The 18,433-nt window shown below is 46.1% G+C and overlaps 1 protein-coding gene across 2 annotated transcripts in view; it reads right to left on the reverse strand.

Moving 5' to 3' along the window:
- Positions 1-6,642: 6,642 nt before the first annotated feature.
- The window catches only part of DPYSL3 (dihydropyrimidinase like 3), a 114,925-nt gene continuing 103,134 nt past the window's right edge, over positions 6,643-18,433 (reverse strand). For both annotated transcript variants that reach the window (XM_081233590.1, XM_081233591.1), the window contains exons 11-14: positions 16,237-16,407; positions 14,838-15,017; positions 11,281-11,443; positions 6,643-9,885 (exon numbers count right to left, since the gene is read on the reverse strand). In XM_081233590.1, the coding sequence (XP_081089716.1) occupies positions 9,797-9,885; positions 11,281-11,443; positions 14,838-15,017; positions 16,237-16,407 (603 nt within the window). In that variant the 3' untranslated portion in view covers positions 6,643-9,796. The remainder of the gene's footprint in view (positions 9,886-11,280; positions 11,444-14,837; positions 15,018-16,236; positions 16,408-18,433) is intronic.

Below are 18,433 nucleotides of genomic sequence, written 5' to 3' on the forward strand. Positions count from 1 at the left end.
AGTCCTCATCTTCTTCTTGGGACACTTCCACGTCAGGAAGAGCTGACAGAACTTCTCACCTCTCCACACCTCACACACCTTAGAAAATGTGACTGAATACTTTGGAGGGAGGCAGCATGACCCAGGGAAGAGTCCCCAGGCTCCTGGGAACTAGATTCACCACCACGTGACCCTGAGCAAGTTACTTACCCCCTTTGTCTGCTTCAGTTTTTTCATCTAAAACGAGAACGTAATACTAGATGAGCCCTATGCTGCCTTTTTTTTTTTTTTTTTTTTTTTTTCTGTATGTGGGCCTCTCACTGTTGTGGCCTCTCCCATTGCGGAGCACAGGCTCCGGACGCGCAGGCCCAGCGGCCATGGCTCACAGACCCAGCCGCTCCGCGGCACGTGGGATCCTCCCGGGCCGGGGCACGAACCCCTGTCCCCTGCATCAGCAGGCGGACTCTCAACCACTGCGCCACCAGGGAGGCCCTATGCTGCCTTTTTACTGCCACCATTCTCCATTCTGTTATTCTAAACAGCCTCTATTTTTATTTTAAAAGGAATATTTGGACGCAGATTTATTTTTCCACTCCTAATTACACTGTGACAAATGGACATAGGTGGGTGATGGAGTGAATCTCTTCAGAGTTAGAAAACTTCATAAATTGGTCAGAATCCCCAAATCCGATTGAATAGGAGTAAGGAATTCATTCAGGAAGAAATGAGTGGGACCAGATTATAAGTAACACAGGTTGATGAGGGCCTTCCAGTGGTGTGCTGAAGTCAGAACACCATACCAGCTGGTATCAATTGTAAGAGCCACTATGCGCATCTGTCCCAGCACCCCGTACAGTGATGTGAGGTTGAGAGTCGAAACTGGTGATGGTGGAAGTATTTACATCATGGAAATTGGCAGATGCTACAAATCAGGGCTTTCCACCCTTTCCAGCCCCCACCGCCCACCCAGCCCCGGGAAGTCCGTTGTGAAATATTAGCACACCACTGGCCTTCTTCTAGAAGCATGTTCCTTGAAAGCTAATTGTCTTCTTAAAGACTACCAGAGACCTGTGTCCAGAGAGCATCAGAAAAGAACATTGTCACATTGAAAGCACCTCCACCTTGTACTACCTGAAGTTGCATCTTATATGGGAGTTACAGTCTGTTAGAATGTGAGGTGAATTTGGAAGATAGTAAAATTTACCCTTGAAAAATTCCTTTAATATACACAACACATGGTGAGTATCTTTTCTTAGAGAAGCCCAATATCATGAGACCCTTCACTAATGAAACGAATCACCTCTTTTGGTCTCACTTTTGGCTAATAAAAGATGCACTAAAGTGTTGAACACACTATACATGCCTTTATAAACTAGAATCACGTGCTTAGAACCATGGGATGCCCACACATCTGAGAGGTCTAAGACTGACTAAGGGAACAGCAATACTTACTTGTGCTTACTGCAAGAATGGCGGGCAGAATCTCCTATTTAAAATAGTATCGATATTTCACTTTTTCTTTATATTGTATTTATTTATTTGCCAAACACAAAGTTTAATTCACCTAAGTTGGGATGTAACTCTACTTTCCTGATACACAGAAGATCTTTGCAGGAGAACTATTTTTGGCAACTCACAGATGCTGCTGGGTAGAGTCAAGAATAAACAGGGTTGGTGGGGGATTGCTTTAACTGTTGGCCACTCAGATCACCTAAACCTTGTCCTTACTGAGGGAGACTATGGGCCTCAGCAGGGTGGCAGTCAGCTGGCAACGGGGGAGACCAGACAGGTGGAAATGGGCAGAAGTAACAGAGACTGCGGCAAGCTACATAGGACTTTTCCAAAAGGGAGGTCACACTGGGGCAACGAGACACATGGGCAGAAAGCCAGTGCTGAACTTTAATTCAGCATTGATGGTTTTCTCCCCACTGAGCTAATAGGCCCCAAATTTCTGGCCTTGAAAAGCTGTGAAATAGTGTCTCTCTGCTTTAAGAGTAACCATATATATATATATTTTTTTTCCGGTACGCGGGCTTCTCACTGTTGTGGCCTCTCCCGCTGTGGAGCACAGGCTCCGGATGCACAGGCTCAGCGGCCATGGCTCACGGGCCTAGCTGCTCCACGGCATGTGGGATCTTCCCGGACCGGGGCACGAACCTGTGTCCCCTGCATCGGCAGGCGGACTCTCAACCACTGCGCCACCAGGGAAGCCCAAGAGTAACCATATTTTTGTTAGGAATTAAAAGCCAGCTCTTGTTTTCTGTTTGATTCCTTTCCTCTACATTTCCCCCACATGATGTGTCTGTGCTATGTTTTTCTCCAAACACTATAAACTCGGGCTCAATTTCCCAAGGAGGGGGAATGGGTTGACAAGAGCTCTAAGGAGGTGACCAGATTCTGCTCCTGGTTGGTGACCAGGAGTGTCAGGGCCACTGGCTTGTTTACCTGTTTCTTTCTTTCATTGGTTCCAATTCAAGCCTTGATGAGCTGTCAACTCATCTCTCCAGTTACCTGATTCTTTCTCTCGCTCTGACCTTATATATATATCATCCCAAAGGAGAGACTTTGGGAAACACTTACCCAAGTGCAATGGGATTGGTAGGGTCTCCATTGGGATGGGAGTTAAATCATTTGTGCCATTTCACGTCTATACAGTTTATAATGGGCTAGGAACCCAATACAACCTCTGTAGGTTGAACCCCTAGTTTTTACTTCCAATGACCTGATTCCATGCCTACAGCACCCTTACGGGCTGTCAAGAACCATGGATGCACTGACTAGAGAGGTAAGATGGATTTCCAGTCCTAATCAGGTTACAGACCCACCACGTAATATTTCAAGTTAGAAAAGAAAAAGCATTGCATCCATCAGTACAGAATGGCTGATTTTAAGCACCTCCCACCACTGGACATTTGAGTGTTAGGACAAAAATGTTTTCCAAAAAATAAAAGAATTCTTAAATCCTTACCATGATTGCTAGTTGTTGAAATCAAATCCTTGGGTTTTATTCCATAACTTGGGCTAAAAGTTACTACCCTACAGTGTGGAACATATCTCATCTAGGTTTATGACAATGAAGGCTCAGGGCTAAGCATTTTAGAAAACAGGGTGACTCAATTCCTTTTGTCCGGCGTTTCTGGCATCTTTTGCTCCTCACAGCTTCCTCCCTTACCTGTGTGGAACATCTGAAAAGTGAGCAGGTTTGGAAGACCAGGATCATCCTGGTTCTAACCTTCTGGCACCGTAGCAGGGTCACCCACCCCAGTGCATCCACAGGGACCGCTAGTAGATGGGTGGGGCAGCCCTGTGACCCTGGCCATGACCCGGACTCCATGGAAGGAGACGCTTTGCTAATGGCTCACACCCCAAAAGGCAGCACTGCTTTTGGCTGAGGGCATTGCTAGGGCAGGAATGAATGTCAAGCCGCACAGAGCATTGCTCCATTAATTAGGGTCACTTAATTAATTAGTGGTTAGGCTGCTTCTGATAGTAAAGGTTTTTTTGGTTTTTTTTTCCTTTTTTTTTTTTGGAAACTAGCTAAATTAATTAGATTGCATATACACAATAAAATACCATGAAGAAAGCAAACACATATATAGTCTTTGGTTGAGCCATATACCATTCTAAGTGCTCTAGATTACATATACTATCTCACATAATTTCCCAACAATACTACTACTGATAGTAAAGTTTTAACCAGAAAAAAGTAGACTTCATATCATAATAGCTTTTCCAGACTGGATGGATGAATAAATAACTAGGGAGAAAGAGTGGGTCATATAGCTAGCAGGGGCCAGTGTTGCTGCTTTTGGCTGACACAGTAATGCTAAGGCTTTAATTCTTCAAGGGCTGAATGAAAAGGCATGAAAAGCAGTGAACTGTTTCAGTATCCAGTTGTCCCTGCATTCTGTCGACACAAATTCCTGTTTCCTAGAAACTGTGCCTGTGATTACTGTTTCTTACAATCTCAGTGTGTCTGATATTTAACACTGATGTTAAAAATCCAAACACAGTTCACAAACTGTGCTGTTGTGAACAGGTAGCCCTTGGATGGGAAATTTGTGCTTCTGTTGAGCTGTAGCATATGTACTGTCAGTGTGCCTGTGTGTATTAAAATGTCTTCTGTACACCATAAGCCACTTCCTTCTTTTGTCAGCCGTGTGTGTGTGTGTGTGTGTGTGTGTGTGTGTGTGTGTGTGTGTAATCGTTTCCCCTAGGGGTAGGGTCAAAGTCACCTGGTCTTATTTCTATTTCCTGCTGTGAGGAATGTCCTTTACTAGAGACAAGCTGGTGTTAGAGATGATGTTCTAGAACTATGGAATGTTAGAGATGGTGTTCTAACCCTCTGGCACTGTAACTATGAAATGCAGCACAATCTAGCTGCTCCGCATATGTAGAAACTGAAAACCTGACTCCTCCAGTATTCACACCTAAGGAAGCACAGCCCAGAATTCTGGATTTTGCCTTTCACTATGACCTTAAGGCCATGGAGAGTCCCTGCACCTCTTTTTTTCAGCACTCTGCCTTCTTACCCCTCCACATCTTTGTCCTGTTCCACATACCCAAGCAGCAGGTGGATGGTCCAAGGCCCATATCCCGGGACAGGAAGGTTAACAGACAGCTCTGAACTCTTGCAGCCAGAAGCAACTTCTGCCTCAGGGGAGAATCAAGGGGCCTTCCAATCACCTCTCAGACCCACAACAGCTTAGCAGCCACAGGCTAACTGGTTCCCAGGATAGGTTCTTGTTAAGTCTTGTGGGCTCTGAAGTCCTGCATGCAGAGTACTCTGTTGTCCAGGTCACGTGAAGTGTGCTATCTTGTTCTCAGCATCCACCGATCACAGGGCAGGATCTAGACCTTCCATTCTGAGGAATGCCAGCCTTAAGGATGCAACCTCATTCCTGCAGGCTGCTTTGGCCCTGTCATCCCATTTCCTGCTCATGGTTGGTGTTCTCCTTGTGATAGCTTGATGGTAACGGAGTTGATTCCAGAAAGTTCTTCAAAACCAGAGGGACCTTGTTATTCCTATTCAGTGTTCTCATTCCCCACCTGGTGGATGTGACTCAGTCCGCAGAGGTGTGAAAGTCAATGTGTGAATTGCACGCACTTAAAAAAACAAAAAAACCTGTTTCATCCCTTTCAGAGCCCTGCAGGCTGAGATCATTTTAAGCACTGACCCTGCCCTTTACACCCAAGCTTATCCTAAGCAGAGCTCAGCTGCTGCCATGGTCATGAGCAGGGAGAGGTGTTTCACCAGTCCTGAGTTCAAGCCACAAAATGCGACTATGGGCAAAAGCTTCTTAATCATCAAACCTTGAACGTCAAACTGAAATAATTCCTTATACACTCAGAGTAGCTTCTGACGTGGTTTCACCTGGGCGTTCATCACACATAAAAGCAATTCACCAGGAATTACCATCTCCTGATCCTCTCCCGCACCTACCCCAGCCTACACACAGATACTGTGCTGAGAAAACAGTCGTGCCCTGCAGGCTTGAGAATGCTGCCGTGGCCACCTGCTGTGTTTATCTGCCTAGCATCCATGCCCTCCTCTTCTGGGATCACAAATTGATTTTCTTCGAGTTACGTAGAGTCCACGTGGTTCAGGTGGCTCAGCGGCCGGGTGTGTTACCAGGTGTGGCCAATCAGTCCCAGTCGCCAGGCCACAGTGCCGAGGTCAATGGTGAACACGTGACCAAGACGGGCCAATCAGAATCAGTCTCCTTGCCTGGCACTACGGAGAGAACCTCTCTCCCCCTGAAATCTCTTAAGCAGGTAAAAAATGCAAACTTGGAGGCGCTGATGGTCAGTTTTGCTCCCACACGGAAAGAGCTTTCCTAAGAATGAAGCACTTACTAAAGGCAAGCAGGGCTAAGAGATGGAGAGAAACAATATTCTCGATCCAGCTATGCTTCAATCTACCCAAATCTATCCCTGAAGTTTTCAGTTACACCAGACTTTAAAAAACCCTTTCCAAAAAGTTTTCTTTGCCTATACACGTCTAACATTTGCAATGAAAAATGCCCTGCATAAATTCTAATTGGATCCAGGAGTGTTTCCCCAAAAGGGTTTAGTATAACAGGTTTGTCAGAGTGTAAAAGATGATATAGAAGGTGGACAAATTTTGAAAGACATAAAATTTCTCAGAGCCTTTAACTTGATGATATGTACTTTAAATCTCTCAGATTATTATAGTAAACAATCCTTTCCCCACACTCATTAGACACCTTGGGAACAGTCTGCTAAAGGATATACTTTGAAACATGCTTTGTTTGAATTTTCTCAAAGTCCAGGCTTTTAGAAAGAAGCAGAAAATGCTTTAAGGGGATGACCTAAACAAACAAACAAAAAACCCAAAACAAACAAAACTTTTCAGGAACTGTTCTGTACTCAACTAGATTTATCCCAAATGGCCTTGTACATTAATGCTAAATTTGATGAACATTAAAAAAAATTAGTTATTCCCCAAAGTTTTAATAATGGTCATCTACCTCTGTGGCCAAAACAAAACCTCAAGCTCAACTGAAAAGAGAGAAAACTCCCAAATTTTCTCAGGGTTTACATCAGATGTGCCCTCTTACGAACCCTGTCAGTTCTATGGTGCAGTTGTCACACTTTAGGTCGACCGGCATGACACACAGAAGAAGGCTACACAATGACAGCTGTGATTTTATAGTTATTTTAATAACCAGGTTTACATTAACAGTCACTTGATGAACTTTTTTTTTCTTAATCTCAGCTAAACTCAAAACACAGTCTTCTTCACGGTTCAAAGCAAACAGCTCTTCGCGTTCCAGAGCTGCCTCACAGCTACCACAGATCACAGGGAGATTTACTGTCTGTCCATAGTCACCAGACACAACTGAACACCCACACACCATTTCCAAAGAGGGAACTTAAAAGGGATGCTGGCTGCTCAGGACAGCCCATGTGTACACTGGGACTCGAGCTGGAGTTTTCCAGGGGAGAAGGCCTGAGAAGCTGTGGCAGGAAGCTGCTGGGAAGATTTCTCAGGGGGAGCCCAAGTGCAGGCTTGGGATTGAGGCCTGTGGAGAAGAGCATGACTCTCTGCGTGTTGTCATGAAGAAAAAGGCCATAGGATGACTGGACTTTGAAGAAACCCATTCTCGGGATAATTACAACACTGCCATCTTTAGAAAACTTAGAGGAAATATCTCTAGTGGGGCAGCTGATTTAACAGTTCTACTAATACCTTCTCAACTACCCAAGATGGTGGCCGTCCCAGAAAGAAGCCCAGGTGACTGCCATCCCCCACTTAGAGAGGGGCCAGGCCAAGAGATGAGACAGCAAAAGAAAGCTTGGGGGAGACGGAAGACCCGGCATGGCCTCCCACACGCGGATGAGATGCCAGGGAATTCTGAGAGGGCTGTGACTCACCGCCATGTTCTCTTCCTAAACCCTTAGGACAGGGCTCTTTAATGGGTCTCATAGAACAGGGCACATTTGAATATAAATTTTAACTTAAGTAACAAGGCATCAGAAATCAAAGTCAAGAATATGGTGGGAGTTTTCTTGGAATTCTCAGAACTTTCTATTCTTGGAAAGTTACTAATAGTACGTGAAAACAGGGAGACTTCCTCAGATACTGTTGCCCATCGTGAAGGCATATAGGGGTTGTTCCTACGGCACAGGAAACTTGTGTAGAATATAAAGTTCTGCTTGAGTGTTTCATTCAGAAGTCCCAAGTGCAGCCAACTTGGCCATGAAAGATTTATTTTTCAAAGCACAGAGAGGTCATGGGGAGGATGAGTTGGACTCAGGCCGGGTAAGAGCAGCAGAGGGCACACAAGTGGATGCTCGGACTAGAGAGTCATATACGTGTCTTTTCCTCCATCTGGTGGTTATAGCTGGTACTGCAACGTCTCCTAAAGCCCAGCCCAGCCAATGAGGCATCTATACAGATGCTTCAGATCTGACTAGCTCCTCTGCTTGCAAAACTGTCATTCTGAGTTCTGTTGTACCACAGGCCCCCAAATCTTTGAGTTATAAATCAAGAGCTACGTCCTCCCCTTCGCTTACGTTTCCCTTAAAATAAAGGCACCATGAAAAAGCCTTAAAAACAGCAAGACTCCTTTTATGAAGGGAAATCATCTTTTTCACGATTAGAACAGAAAGTAGCGTGCTAGGGAAATCCTCTTCCTTGGCTATTTCCAGATTCCTTTTTAGCCACGTGTCCCCTTTTCTCTGGTCTTATTAAAACTTGCAGAGATAATGGCTTCTCCTATGCACCTGAAAGGTGCTCGAGGCCGGCTCTTTTCTTGAAAGTACTTAGTACACAGAGTTGCGGGATCTGCCAGCTGGATCCCCTGAGCACTGAAGTCTGATCCCAGGTTGAATCTATTTCTCCTGTATATGGGCCTCTTGGTTCTACAGATTCTCATTGGGCTCACAGAACTTGCTCCAAAACTGAATTTTCAGAAGTGGCATGATAGGGAATTGGACATTCATGTCTGACAGACAAGGTGGATGCTAATGCTTTATGCTAATTTCCTTTACGTGTCATGTCACTTCCACTCACTGGGAGATTCTGGTACTAAAACAAAAAGTTCCCCTAAGGGATATGCTAACGGAAGGGGAAAGAGATGGTTCAGAATTGACAAAGAGAACCACGGCCACAGAGCGTGCGCCTTCTGTTCCAGACTGGCCTTCCCACATTTCTGCTGGCCTCCCATAGGAGCTGAGACTCCCTATCAGTAATAAAAGCTAGGGAACATCTAAGCAAACAAAAGTTTAACAATAATGACAAAAAAAATCATATTCAATCATGGATGTGCCTGGATCTTAGGAGATCAAGAAAATCACTCACCCTTGGCAAGAGAAGCCCATCTCAGCTCCAGTCCTAACTCGAGAAGCCCGCTGCTTGCCTCGGTTTGCAAAGAGCCGCGAGAGGTGAGCTCCAACACGTGTTTAGAGGGAGGCGCTATTTAAGCGTGGCTGCCCTCCCCCCAGGGCCTGTGCTGTGCTCCCAGCTGCTGCCTTTTAAGAGCACCAAAGAGGCAGGGAGGGCAAGAGCAAGAGAAAGGTCCTTTCCTCTCTCCCCTCTTCCTTCCCAGCCCAGGAAAGAGAAGAATTTGAAAGCAACAGTGAGAAAAAGGCCCGACCAAACACTGGCCCGACCAAGCAGGTGGAAGCAATGGTTGGGTTTTGGTGTTTTGGTGTTTTAATGTTCCAAGGGATAAAATCTACTAGGAGGGGATGTGACAAAGTCCAGAACCCGAAGACTGCCTGCCTTCTCCGCAGACCCCAGGGGACCGTGATGGCGTGACAGCTGCCCCGAGTGGCCATCTTCCGTGGAAATCAATGTTACTTCATCAACACAATACACAAGACCCCTTATGCTCACCCACCCGCCTCCCCCGTACACACCCTACCCCAGTCCCTCTGAGCCCTCTGCCTTGCTCTGGGCTCCCACCACCCACTCACCCCAAATAACTGGCGTCCCTTTTGTTCATTTTCCTGACGTCCCAGCTTTGTCTGTCCCCTTGTCGTAAGATGCAGCACTACACACGCTCTCAACACTATATAGCGGATGCTTTTACCTTAGTGGCCTGATTGCATGCATGTAAATGGGGGGTAGGGGCGTCCAACAAATCAAGGCTATGCATAAACAGAAAACAAAGCAATAATCGTAAAGCTAGGCAAGCGAGCGTTAACATTGGAGAAACATAAGGCTTGAGGCTTATTGATTCTTTAGATCGAACTGTTTGGATTCACTTTCCTTCTTAAATATTGGTGCACCATTTTGGCTTCAAAAGAATCGCTTCTTGCTTCTGCCCGTCTTTGGGGGAGGGGTCGCTTAACTCAGGGATGTGATGTTAGAACGGCCTCCAGGGGGCGCCACGATGCGCTTGCTGGCCGAGCGGACCCCCTCATCCACTTGGGTGCCTGCAGGTGGCAATAAATTCCCAGGGGTTAAAAAGGGAGAGAGACGGGGGTGTGGACAAGAGAGAAAATGGATTAATTTGAAGAGTGTAAGATATTAAATGCCTTCCTCATCTCCCAAGAAACTTCCATTCCAGTCTGTCACAGCTATTCCAGGCTTTTCCTACCCACCATCCTGAAAACAAGCCTTTGCCAGGAAAAGCCAGGGTCTTACTGGATTTCATCGGACCCTCGGCATTGTAACAATGATAATAAAAAGAACAACGGGAATGATATGAAAAATAGCCGCTCACATTCGTTTTGACAAGCAACGTTTGAAATACTCGTCAGATCATTTCATCCAGTCCTCACCGCTCCCCTTGAGGCAGGTACTGTTATTAGGTCATTTTACAGAGGAGGTGACTGAGGCTGTGAGAGGCTAGGCAACCTGCCCAGTGTCTCACAGCTTGCAGTGGTGATAGTCTGGCCTGGGGCCACAGATAAAAGGAAACACTGATATGATATGCACTCGTCCTTTCAGAAAGGAGCCAAAAAATGTTTACCGGTGACGGTGGCCAGGGAGCAATGAAAAATGGCAAAAACACTGAAAATTTTCTGGCAACTAGCATATGTGATCCCTGACAACGTCACCTTAACTTTTAGCACTTTTCCTTTGTCTTCCTCCCCTATGGCCCCGTCATGTCTTTTCCTCCGTATCTTCCTGTTTCTCCCACTTCTTCCTCCTCTTTCTTCCCCACAGATACTGTCCCTTTACACGTCTCTTTCCTTTTTTGTCATCTCATTTCCCTCATTTTACAATTTTCAACACAGTGATGCAAATCTACACTTATTTTTCCCCATTTTAAGACTACTGGTTATTGAGCAATTGAATATTTTCTATGAATATCATAGTTCTTAAAGATTCATGACACAGCTAAGCCATGGTAAATATTCAGTAATTGCCAGCATTATTATCATGACAAGGAAGGGGAGAGTAGAATTAAAATCCTAGATTAGAAGAAGCTACTGCAATTTGAGCATAAAAATAATCTGAGCTATCTGGGCAAACAAAAGGAAAACAAAGCATACTGCAGGGCTCTCTAATGCAGAAAATCACGCTCAATTCATAAGGAAACCATCCTGGCCCCGCCCCGCCCCCGGCCCCACCAGGTGTGATCTCTAAGCAGAATTGGCCATCACTTAAACCTGATCTTTAACCTGGCTGAGCCCTGGCTTCCTTTCCCACCAGGACTTCTCTTTGATTCAGCAAACCTCCCAGCTTGCGGCCCAGTGACGGGCTCCCTAGAAGGCAATCTGGGTGAGGTCCTGGCATCACCGCTAACCTCGCAGCGCTGAGCTTCCCCTCCCACTTCTGTCCTCCCCGTTTCACTACCTTCACCATCAGCTTCTCCGACTCACCTGACAGGCTAAATCCGGACTGATGGAGGTTCCTCACAGGCGGGTTGGGTCGCGTGGGAGAGCCCCGGGTGGAGCCGGCGGGGGTGCCCCCCTTGGGTGTGGTGGTCAGGTCGAATACTGGCCCGTCATACATGCCCCTGGGCACTGCGTGCAGGTCCGCCATCTGCAGCAGAGAAAGCGGGCAGCAAAGTTTATTCGCTCAACAGTTAAGTGGGCAGCACAGAGGTGGCAGTGAATTAAGTGCATGTAGTGAGAGCCAGAAAGTACTAATCATGTTATTTTCACTAGGGATGCAATGTACAACATGATAAAGATAGTTAACACTGCTGTACGCTAGAAATCAAATCCTAAGAGTTTTCATCACAAGGAAAAAAATCTTTTTTCTATTTCTTTAATTTTGTGTCTCTATGAGATGATGGTGTCCACTAAACTTACTGTGGTCCTCATTCCATGGTGTGTGCAAGTCAAACCATTATGCTGTACACCTCAAACTTATGTTTGTGCTTCACAAGTCAATTATATCTCGATAAAACTGGAAAAAAATTAAAAGGTTATTTTAAGGAAAGAAGAAGCAGTATAAAATAAATAATGTGGGGTGTTGTGATAGAGTGACCATGGAGGTGGCGGGTGAAGGCCTCTCTAAATAGATGCGCTTCTATCTTAAGGACCAAAGGAGCTTGTTGGTGGGGCCAGGGTGGAGGGAGGGAGGGAGGAGGCTGGGGGAGGTGTGGATGGCAGTGTTCTCAGCAGAGGAAACTGACAGTGGCAACGTCATCAAACAGAAGAACCACCCAGAGCGGGTGGGAAGGGTAGCAGTTTGAGATAAGGTCCTAAGTGCTGGCAAGGACCGCATGGGAGCTCCATCCTCACGCTCCTCAGCACAGATCAAAAGCGGCAGCCTTGGAATGACTGTCCTCATTCAGTGGGTCTGACCCCCTGGCCTCTGGCTGTGGTCCCACAGCTCTTGCCCTGGGACCGTGGAACCCGCCAGCAACATCAGCAGAGGCCAGGCGTGGTGGTGGAACCAGAGCTCACGGTCACATGAAACGGGGCGCCTCCCGCAAAGGTGCTCACAGTCTATTATGCAAACACTGCAAGACCACCCAAGGCAGCAGAATGGCCGGCGCACAACCTCTGCCTGTTTCTTATCATTGCCCAGAAGTGAGGCAATGACGACACGCCGACAGCTGACATCACAGGACAGCTCGTTGTAAGACTCCAAGGAAGCCGGCCACAGAGGCTTCCCTCGCCTCTGTCAGTGACTCAGGTGCAGGCGCAGAGGCAAAGCTCACCAAATTTGCAGTTGTTAATGATTCAGGTGAGATGATGACTATATCTGTACTCCCCCCAAACCTTGACCAATAACTGTATTTCATTAACATCTCTTGGGGTCCAGAGGCTAAGTCACGTTCATGGAAATACAAAGCTGACACCTAGGACGTTTGAGTTTCATTCTCTTCTCTATTAGGCCAAAACTGGAGTGTGGAATTTTACTCCATACTAGCTACCTTTAAAATACCACTCATAAAGAGAGAAGAATGGGGAAGGGATTTAGAGCACTGTCATGAATGAATAGCGGAAAGCTGCAGGGATATTTAGACCAAAGGACAGATGACTTTGGGGACACACAGGTGCTCAGATGGGTTTAACTCATTCTGTGCAGGTGCCTGGAGCAGAACTGAGCTTGGTCGGCTGCAGGGAGGTAGACTTGAGCCCAGAAGAACGAAGTTCGTTCTCCTACAGAGGCCACAGATATGGCTGCTTCCACCCACTGGGCTCTGGAGGATATGGATTCTCTCTGGCTTCTACTCAACAACTGCCTCGGTAACCCTACATCTGAAACTACAAGGAACTTCCCAAATATGAGCTCAGTAATTGGACAACCAAGATCATGCTGGGGCTATCTGCACAAAAAAGGCTTCTCAGAATTCTGAATAATTTATTTCAATTTATGTTTATGTCTCCATCATAATTCTAGAATCCTCTATTTTTGATTTTATAACTGATTGGATTATCTGTTCCCCTTCCAATAAAACATTACATTTGAAAACAAAAACAGACAAAGAAAAGGAGTTGGTTCTCACAGGCAGGGGTGGGCAGCTGCCTCATGAGATGGGGAGGCCCCCTGTGTTGCAAATATCCACCCAGAGGCTCGACGACCACTTACTGGGGTCTGGGAGTCGGGCGGGACACTCACATATTGAGTTTCTGTGATTCTCTCTAAGAGGTACTGCAGTGGGCACCCATTTCCTGTCCCCAAGCCCCCGCCCCAGTGTCACCACGACTGAAGACTCATTCTCCCTGCTGGTGCGGTGTTGGCAACAGGAGGGGCTCGCTGGAGTCCCACCCAAGAACTGCCCTCAGATGAAGAGAACTGCTAGGCCCAAAGCCCCACCCTCTGCTCCAGGGCAGCCCACATCCCATACAGGTTTGTAGGTTGCGGGGGCCGGGGGGTGCTGGTGTGGAGGGAGTGAATATAAGGCCCAGACCCCTTTCAAGGACCAGCCCACCTGAGGTCCAGCTGAGGCCTTGGTTACAGCTGCGTCCTAGCCTGACTTCTCCCTCTGCCCTATTCTGCTTCCTTCATTTTGCCACAAGGGGTGATCCTGAAAGCAACACCCAGCAAACCTCCCGCGTGAAAATCTCCCCTTCGGAGCCTGTTTCCCAGGCAATGTACTCTGCAAGGAAGTTGGAAACCCCTGTGGTGGGTCCAGGCACAGAGGTGGCATGGTTCTGTTTCCTCTGGCCTGGCCCCCAGTGACTTACAAAGGGAGCCCCCTTCCTCCTCCTCTCCCCACCATCTCCCCCATCCCATGTGCAAAGATGACTTTATCCTAACAGACGAGGTCAGTACCACGGCTCAAATCCCACAATCCCAGAGCTGGTCAAACCCTGTTTTGAGGAGCCCTAAGGTTTCCCTACAGGAAGGCGACCTGGAGATGAGTGTGAGGATAGGAGAGGGAGCTGGAAAGACAGAGTTCTGGGCCTCACACCTGCATCAGCTAGAGCTACTCTGTCTGTAACGTGTAGGGAGGTAGGCAGACATGCACACAAACATGTACCCGTATGGCTGTGTATGCATCTACCTATTTATCTGTGAAATCAGGGACATAAATAAGATTTTATATACTTGCTAAAAGAGTTATAAACATTTGCCCCAATGGAGCAGCATCAGACAGATGTGGGATGGGACAAGGAGGGGTGGGTGTGGACTGCTGGTTCTCTTTGTAAGCCTTGAAGAGTAAATTATTAACAAAAAATAGATACAAACTTTATTTTGAATTATTAAAATGTTTAATTACTTTAAGGAAAAGCACTCTAAAAATGGGGGGAAATCGTTTGCAAAAAAGCTTTCTTTAGCCAAGAAAGTTTTTGAAACCCCCTTTTATAGTCCATTAAATCTGTGCAATGGTCCTTTGGGAAGAGATCGGTGCTGTGAATTTCTTTGGGAGGATCTAGAGCACACAGACCCCTCCCCATCTCATGGTTCCTGTCCCTGTGCTGAATGGGACACAGGGCCCACCCCCCCCCACCTCTGGGCTTTGCCTGCTTCTCACCTTCCTCCGGGCTTTAATGCGCTTGTAGACATAGTCCGAGAAGGGGCTGCAGGGAATGAAGCGGCCAGCCCCCTGGGTCACGTGCAGGTTGCCATCTTCCAGCATGATCTTGCCCTGGCAGATGACCACCAGAGGAGCCCCGCGCAGCTCCATCCCTTCAAAGATGTTGTACTCTGCAGCCTAGAGACAGGGGCGAGGGACAAAGCCTTGGTTATGGGTGCAGTAAGGACAGAAAGAGGAACGCGGTTCTCCTGTGCTTGGGATCCTGCCTTCAGCATCACTAGGAACTGATGCACCAGGTAAGCCAGGAACAGCTTACAAAGCATCTGCAAGCTTTTGGTGGGTGGAGGCCTCAGGAGACAGATGCTGGCTAAGAGTGGGCTTCCTAGCAAAGAGAAGCATCCAATCTTAAGTAAGGTCCTCATGTGGAAGAAAATTTTTGTCACTGGCAGTGCTCGAAGAGAAGGTGGATAACTACCAGAGACGGTGTATTTGCCATCTTGTACTGGGTAGATGGGTTACATGACCCTTAAATCCCCACTAGCTCGAAATTAAACAATGTAATATGACACAATGTTGAAGCAAAGGCCACTACCACCCAAAATGGGCTTCTTCCCTACCTCCTTCATTTATTCAGTAAGTGCAAGGCATTATTGAAAAGTGGTTAAGGATATCAGTTTGGAGTCAAGTTATCTGGGTTTGAATCCTAGCTTCACCATTTACTTGCTGCATAAATTATTTCATCTCTGCATCTCCACTTCCTTAATAATAGTGCCTACCTGAAGAAGACTGTTACAAAGATTCAACAAATTAAAAGCACAGTGCCTGAAACTTAAGTGCTTGAAAAATACTCTTTTTACTAACAAGCACTATATTTTTAAAACCCTTTCTGTTAGGTACTGGGCTTTAACTATCATCTTTCACATGGAACTCCTCATGAGGAAGTCATCAGAGCTGTTCACCAATTTTTTTCCCATTCTTTCTCCTTCTAGGCACAAGGGATCCTTGTACTTCCTGACCTCCTGGAGTAAAGTATGGCCTCCGGCCTGGCTCTGGCCAGTGCAGGGTGAGAGGAAGTGGTATCTCGGAAAAGCTTTCAGAGCCATGTCCTGGTCCCCGACCTCAGCAATCATAGCACGTGTAGAGTTGGTGCCTCTACCAGCCCCCAACCCTGAGTGACTGTGATGGGCAGAGCCCCTCTCCTCTGCCGACCCATTTTGGAAAGCAGGAGTGACAAAGAAACTGTTGAGGTTTTAAGTCCCTGGGAATTGGGGATGGTATGTTATTGCAACACATCCCTGCCTGACTATCCTGGTTCACCACAAACACACGTCTCTCACAACCACGTTCCCAGCCCACATTCCCCACTCTGCTCCGCTCCCACCTGCTCAGGTCTTACCGACTGGTGGTTCTTGGCAGAGACGATCTTGACAGCATCTGGATCCCAGATCACCAGGTCGCTGTCAGAGCCCACAGATATTCTTCCCTTGCGGGGATACAGGTTGAAGATCTTGGCAGCATTTGTGCTTGTCACGGCCACAAACTGGTTTTCATCCATCTTCCCCGTGGCCTGTTGAAACGTACACACACAAAATGGTCCATCTAGGGCTTCTCAGCTCAGAGCAGCGGGACCACAAAGGCCCACATATACAAAGAGGGACCTCTGAGGTGGTGAGCACAGAAGTCCACCCAGCAAGCTACAGAATCAGTGGGGCTGTCACCATCGCCCAGGAAAAATGGTTAAATGCATGGCTTAAGATGGAAGTGACAAAGAAGAACTACAATCCTGCAGCTTGTGGAACAAAAACCACATTCACAGAAAGACAGACAAAACAAAAAGGCAGAGGACTATGGACCAGAGGAAGGAACAAGATAAAACCCCAGAAAAACAACTAAATGAAGTGGAGATAGGCAACCTTCCAGAAACAGAATTCAGAATAATGATAGTGAAGATGATCCAGGACCTCGGAAAAAGGATGGAGGCAAAGATGGAGAAGATGCAAGAAATGTTTAACAAAAATCCGGAAGAATTAAAGAACAAACAAACAGAGATAAACAATAGAGTAACTGAAGTGAAAAATACACTAGAAGGAATCAATAGCAGAATAACTGAGGCAGAAGAACGGAGAAGTGACCTGGAAGACAGAATGGCGGAATTCACTGCCGTGGAACAGAAGAAAGAAAAAAGAATGAAAAGAAATGAAGACAGCCTGAGAGACCTCTGGGACAACATTAAATGCACAAACATTCACATTATAGGGGTCCCAGAAGGAGAAGAGAGAGAGAAAGGACCTGAGAAAATATTTGAAGAGATTATGGTTGAAAACTTCCCTAACATGGGAAAGGAAAGAGCCACCCAAGTCCAGGAAGCACAGAGAGTCCCAGGCAGGAAAAACCCAAGGAGAAACATGCCACACCACATAGTAATCAAATTGACAAAAATTAAAGACAAAGAAAAATTATTAAAAGTAACAAGGGGAAAACGACAAATACAAGGGAACATACAAGGGAACTCCCATAAGGTTAAGAGCTGATTTCTCAGCAGAAACTCTACAAGCCAGAAGCACAATATATTTAAAGTGATGAAAGGGGAAAACCTACAACCAAGATTATTCTGTCAACTATCTCATTCAGATTCCACGGAGAAATCAAAAGCTTTACAGACAAGCAAAAGCTAAGAGAATTCAGCACCACCAAACCAGCTCTACAACAAATGCTAAAGGAACTTCTCTAAGTGGGAAACACAAGAGAAGAAAAGGACCTACAAAAACAAACCCAAAACGATTAAGAAAATGGCAATAGGAACATACATATTGATAATTACCTTAAATGTGAATGGATTAAATGCTCCATCCAAAAGACACAGGCTTGCTGAATGGATACAAAAGCAAGACCCATATATATGCTGTCTACAAGAGACCCACTTCAGACCTAGGGACACATTTAGACTGAAAGTGAGGGGATAGAAAAAGATTTTCCATGCAAATGGAAATCAAAAGAAAGCTGGGGGCTTCCCTGGTGGCGCAGTGGTTGAGAGTCCGCCTGCCGATGCAGGGGACACGGGTTCGTGCCCCGGTCTGGGAAGATCCCACATGCCGTGGAGCGGCTAGGCCCGTGAGCCATGGCCGCTGAGCCTGCACGTCCGGAGCCTGTGCTCCGCAATGGGAGAGGCCACAACAGTGAGAGGCCCACATACCGCAAAAAAAAAAAAAAAAAAAAAAAGAAAGAAAAGAAAGCTGGAGTACCAATACTCATATCAGATAAAATAGACTTTAAAATAAATAATGTTAAATAAATAAATAAATAAATAAATAAATAAATAAATAAATAAATAAAAAATAAAATAAAATAAAGAATGTTACAAGAGACAAGGAAGGACACTACATAATGATCAAGGGATCAATCCAAGAAGAACACATAACAATTATAAATATGTATGCACCCAACATAGGATCACCTCAATACATAAGGCAAATGCTAACAGCTATAAAAGAGGAAATTGACAGTAACACAATAATAGTGGGGGATTTTAACACCTCACTTAAACCAATGGACAGATCATCCAGACAGAAAACTTAATAAGGAAACACAAGCTT

This window comes from Mesoplodon bidens (genome assembly GCF_964165515.1).
Source record: "Mesoplodon bidens genome assembly, chromosome: 4".
Taxonomy (NCBI): domain Eukaryota; kingdom Metazoa; phylum Chordata; class Mammalia; order Artiodactyla; family Ziphiidae; genus Mesoplodon; species Mesoplodon bidens.